We start from the raw sequence: 5,719 nt of genomic DNA, 5'->3' as shown, positions 1-5,719 counted from the left end.
AAAAATAGTGTAATTGGTGTAAAACTACTTGTTCTAAACGAGTATCAAGGACACACACACAGAATCATAAACTCGGTATCTTGTTGTAGAAAAGATAGATGGTTACTCAACCAGAGAGAGAAAGACGAAGAATGAGGACAGAAATAGGTGTTCCGCTGTAAAGGATATTCATGGTTACCCAACCTGAGGGGAGTGCAGCCATTAATCCAGACCCTTTTTTTTTTCTTTCTGTTTTCTCTCCTCATTTCTTACTGTGGAAGATCATAGACTTGAAACATATAGGCACAGGAGTGGCTGTGTGGTAAGTAGCTTGCTTACCAACCACATACTTCCGGGTTCTGTCCCACTGCGTGGCACCTTGGGCAAGTGTCTTCTGCTATAGCCTCGGGCCGACCAAAGCCTTGTGAGTAGATTTGGTAGACGGAAACTGAAAGAAGCCTGTCGTATATATGTACATATATATATATATGTATGTGTGTGTCTGTGTTTGTCTCCCCAACATCGCTTGACAACCGATGCTGGTGTGTTTATGTCCCCGTCACTTAGCAGTTCGGTAAAAGAGACCGATAGAATAAGTACTGGGCTTACAAAAGAATAAGTTCTGGGGTCGATTTGCTCGACTAAAGGCGGTGCTCCAGCATGGCCGCAGTCAAATGACTGAAACAAGTAAAAGAGTAAAGAGATCAACGACTCTTCTGTTTTTTCCTGAGCATCAAACTAAGACCCCTTTTTTGCTGGTCCCTTATTTGTCTCTGTCATTTGTTGTTTTTTGCAATTTTGAACCCCCCACACACACAATGTGATATTGGTCTTACACCTTCATATCTTTTCTCTTTTCTTTCTTTGCAGTTATGCTGAGTGGTGCACACCTGCCTGTGCTGGACAAACCTTCTTTTCATCAGAACGTCTGCAAATCTTCATTGAAGCTCCTTGTTGTTTTAGCTTACACAGTTTCCGTTAACTATATTTTTCAATATGAATGTTAATTGCGGGTGGAGCCAGCCAGCCAGTCAAAGGTATTCTTGTGATAAGTAGAAAATATATCAGCAATGAATATTTTTCTGCAAATCCCATGATATCTAAGAGAAGACACTTATGATGATATATATATCCATCGTGTAGAAGACCCAGTCAACAGCAGACTTTCTTCTGGTGAGTTGAAATCTGTATTGTCATTGAATATTTTCCTGCAGACGTAAACAGAAGTCTGTGGCATCTGAGGCAAGAAACTGATAACAGATTAACTCACAGACATTTGTCAGCTTTTTAAGAATCATTCAAGAATGATGGAGAACGTTGTTAGTCATTTGGACGCTTGTAACACAATTGTTTTGAACGATACGGATACAGTTAGAGAAACGGACGGAGATGAGAAAGCCGGAGTGATAACTGTTCCTGAATTTCAATGTGAGATTTGTAGGAAGACATTCTCTACAGAATATGAAGTCATTCTTCACAAAGAAATCCACAGTAAGAAAAAACTGTTTCATTGTGACGTATGTGGGAAGTATTTTGTCTATTTTAGCTATTTGAGAAATCACCAAAGGACCCACACTGGGGAAAGACCTCATCATTGCGATATCTGTGGGAAATCTTTTCTCAGCAGTAGTCACTTAAAGACACACACAAGGGTACATTCTGGAGACAAACCGTTCCACTGTGAACAGTGTGGGAAGAGTTTCGTGTCCAACAGTAACTTAACAGCACACAGAAGGGTTCACACTGGAGAAAAACCATTTTACTGTGAAATTTGTGGGAAATTTTTCTCTGTGAATTCCAGTCTCATCGTTCACAAAAGAATCATACAGGAGAGAGACCCTACCATTGTGATGTGTGCGGAAAATCGTTTGCGTCGAATTGTGATTTAAGGAAGCATAACAGGATTCATACAGGGGAAAAACCGTTTGGTTGTGAAGAATGTGGAAAAGCTTTCATTTGTAAAAGTGACTTAACAAAGCATACAAGGATACACAGTGGAATACGGCCGTTCCAGTGTGAAATCTGCGGAAAATCATTCTGTGATAAATCTAGTCTCGTCGTCCACAATATAACGCATACCGGGGAAAAGCTATTTTATTGTGAAATATGTGAGAAATCGTTTGTTAACAATTCATATCTGGTCATTCACATCCGTCGTCACACTGGAGAAAGACCGTTCCATTGCGACTTGTGTGTCAGATCCTTCATCTCTAACAGTGAATTGACAAAACATAAATTGCTTCACACTGGGATTAAACCATTCGGCTGTGAAATCTGTGGCAAGTTTTTTGTCAATAAAAGCGTGTTGACAAAACACAGGAGGATCCACTCTGAAGAGAGACCGTTTCACTGTCAGATCTGCGGGAAGTCGTTCCGTAATAATCCTCACCTTGAAGTTCACAAACGTAGCCACACGGGAGAGAAACCGTATTACTGTGAGATCTGCGGGAAGTCTTTTATCACGAATAGTTATCTCACTACACACAAGCGGATTCACACTGGCGAAAAACCGTTCCATTGTGAAGTTTGCGGTCAGTCATTTGTGACCAACGGTCTCCTGAAGACCCATAAAATGAAACACACGGGGGAGCGACGGTTCCACTGTGACATCTGTGGGAAGCCGTTTGTAAACAATTCTCATCTTTTAGTTCACAAACGTAGCCACACCGGGGAGAAACCGTTCCATTGTGATATTTGTAGAAAGTCGTTTGTTGATAATAGTGTCCTAACGAGGCACATGAGGATCCACAACGGCCAGAAGCCGTTCCACTGCGAGGTGTGCGGCAAGTCTTTCGTTTCTAAAAGTTATTTAACAACGCATATGATCAGTCACAGTGGGGTGAAATCGTGCCACTGCGAGATATGCGGGAAATCTTTTGTCTACAACAGTTCCTTAACGACCCACAGAAAGATCCACACAGGGGAAAAACTCTATTGCTGTGACATTTGCGGGAAGGCTTTTATCACAAACAGTCACTTGAAAAGACACAAGCGAATACACACGGGAGGGCAGCCGGTTCCTTGCGAAACGTGACAGTTCTGAGACGATTGGACCTTCTTGGGGTCATTTAATCCTTTAGCATCCAGATTCTTCTGTCAAATGTAAAGCTTATTTATTCACACCCTGTGAAATTAATCTTGCATCATTTCATGGCTTTGAGATTTCAAGTGGCGTTTAGTCAAACGTGTGTATATATATATATATATATATACATATATATATATATACATATATATATATATATTGCCCTTGTGGGCAATAAAGAAATATATATATATATATATATATGTTTCTACGGCTGGATGCCTATATATATATATATATATATATATATAGGCATCCAGCCGTAGAAACATTGCCAGATCAGACTGGGCGTGGTGCAGCATTCTGGCTTCCCAGACCCCAGTTGAACTGTCCAACCCATGCTACCATGGAAAGCAGATGGTAAATGATGATGTATATATATATATATATATATATATACACTCACACACACATGGAGTTCAAAAAGTCTCTCTGTCGTAAGAGTTTCATTGCAAAATAAATATTTCTAAGATGGTATAAGACTACAAAAGAATATATTAGACTTTACAAGACTTTATTGACTCTTCTACACATGTTTTGAGATTTCAATGATGTGATTGTCTATTTTAAAAAATGACACAATAAGGGAACTATGAATGACCATATCTGACTGGGCTTACAAAGAATGTCCTGGGGTTGATTTGCTCGACTAAAGGTGGTGCTCCAGCATGGCCACAGTCAAATGACTGAAACAAGTAAATGAGTAATATACACACACACACACGGAGTTCAAAAAGTCTCTCTGTCGTAAGAGTTTCATTGCAAAATAAATATTTCTAAGATGGTATAAGACTACAAAAGAATATGTTAGACTTTACAAGACTTTGAAAAAACTTTATAAGAGATGCTGAAAGCATCGTCCTTCATTTTCAATAGATAAGTTGACTCTTCACTCTGGAGAGACTTTTTGGACACCCTGTATAATGTAAAATGTGTGTACACACACATATATATATATTTGGCATTTTGTTAGCCCTGCTAATCTTTTCTATTCAGTTAAGTTTAAATAGGAATATAACCTCAATTGTTTTGAAATATAGAATGGCAAAATCTGAACCCCCAAAAAAGACACTATTTCAAACGGGAAAAGCCATTAACCCTTTCGTTACTTTATTTTTTTGAGATGTTCTGTGTTTCTTTCAATTACTTTAAATATTACAAACAATTTAGTAAAATAACTTAGTTATCGTTCAGCTAGTGTTAGGGACATAAATTGTGACAAAGGTTTGGTGGAAGATATTAATTCAAAATTTATGAAAACAAGACATTTGTACTACAGACCCAGAGCCGGTTTCAGCCGGGTTAGTAGCGAAAGGGTTAATGGTTTTGCTGTAGTAATCACTGATATAAAGTTTTATAAAGGACTTGTACTTGAAATGTGGGAAGATGAAAATTATCATCCAAAAATTAATCAAATGTAATGGGGGAAATGAATGTACTTTATTCAATAAATATTGTGAATATTTGACATCTGTTTTTGCGTTGCTGTGATTTTGTATTTTCTTTTTTGTCTTGGGTTTTTTTATTTTGTTCATGTCTTTCTAAATGTATATAAGGACACAGGAAAAATGTGTCGAAGCCAGCAGGAAGTGTCGGTGCTTCCTAGGGCTAAACAGCGGTGGTGTAACCCCCTACTGTCACGTTCACGTTAGATTGACAGTATACAACCATTCTATTGCCCCACCACCGTACATGTCTCTACGAGAGATTTAGAAATTTAGTATTTCTGATTTTGATAATCAGTGAATAAACGTCACTGAAATTAGATTTATACTTTTGCGAATTGGGACAGATATCCACGGCTGGCGGGCGTCTGCTACTCTAGACCGATGAAGGACAATTATCCTGAAACACGCGTGTCTCTACATGCAGGCCTGGCTGCTGGGGGTGTTTGTCTCCCCTTCGTAAATATATAAGGACACAGGAAAAATGTGTCGAAGCCATCAGGAGGCGTCGATGCTTCCTAGGGCTAAACAGCGGTGGTGTAATCCCCTACTGTCACGTTCACGTTAGATTGACAGTATACAACCATTCTTTCTAGGGATCCAAGTTTAAGTGATTAACAACATGGCTGTGTGGTAAGAAGCTTGCTTCCCAACCACATGGTTCTGGGTTCAGTCCCACAGCATGACACCACAGGCAAGTATCTCCCACTGTAACCTCAGGCTGACCATAGCGGACTTCATAGGTGGAAACTGAAAGAAACCTGTTATAATGAATATATGTATATAAAAGTGAAACTAAATGGTTCAGTGGAAGCTATTATGCTTTTTCTATATATGTGCCTGTATATTTGTGTGTGTGTGTGTGTGTATGTATGTATATATATATATATAGAGAGAGAGAGAGAGAATCGAATTATTTTTTCCTCTTCGGCAAATTGAAAGTACCTGGTTCAAGGGAAGCTGTTATGCTATCGCCTAATTTCTTACACTCAATTCAATATGTAATTAAACTGTTTCTGTCAGTGATTTGGTGGATGAAATCTTTCGTAATCTTCGTAATTACAATATAAATTGGATCCATGAGTGACCTGTCCTGGCCCCAAAAGATGTCGCTGTAAATGGCATTAATAATATGCTATTGAATAAACTTCCAGGAGAAATATTCACTTACAACTCAATTGACAGTGTTGTTGTTGATGATCAGGATAGT

General features: G+C 38.8%; 1 protein-coding gene across 1 annotated transcript; it reads left to right on the top strand.

Annotated features, from left to right (window-relative positions):
• Window positions 1–1,286: 1,286 nt before the first annotated feature.
• On the top strand, window positions 1,287–3,013 carry LOC115226463 (zinc finger protein OZF-like). Its single transcript, XM_036515165.1, has 2 exons — window positions 1,287–1,496; window positions 1,781–3,013. Exons 1-2 carry the CDS (start codon window positions 1,287–1,289, stop codon window positions 3,011–3,013), a joined length of 1,443 nt encoding a protein of 480 aa, XP_036371058.1.
• Window positions 3,014–5,719: the final 2,706 nt, after the last annotated feature.

The sequence above is a fragment of the Octopus sinensis genome, linkage group LG30, assembly GCF_006345805.1.
Source record: "Octopus sinensis linkage group LG30, ASM634580v1, whole genome shotgun sequence".
NCBI lineage: Eukaryota > Metazoa > Mollusca > Cephalopoda > Octopoda > Octopodidae > Octopus > Octopus sinensis.
This window is presented reverse-complemented; position numbering and strand designations above follow the sequence as displayed.

Coding starts and splice junctions, on each gene's coding strand:
- LOC115226463 (XM_036515165.1), top strand. CDS start 1,287: ATGGAGAACGTTGTTAGTCATTTGGACGCTTGTAACACAATTGTTTTG. Junction 1,497..1,780: donor AAAAACTGTTTCATTGTGAC/GTATGTGGGAAG, acceptor TGTGAATTCCAG/TCTCATCGTTCACAAAAGAA.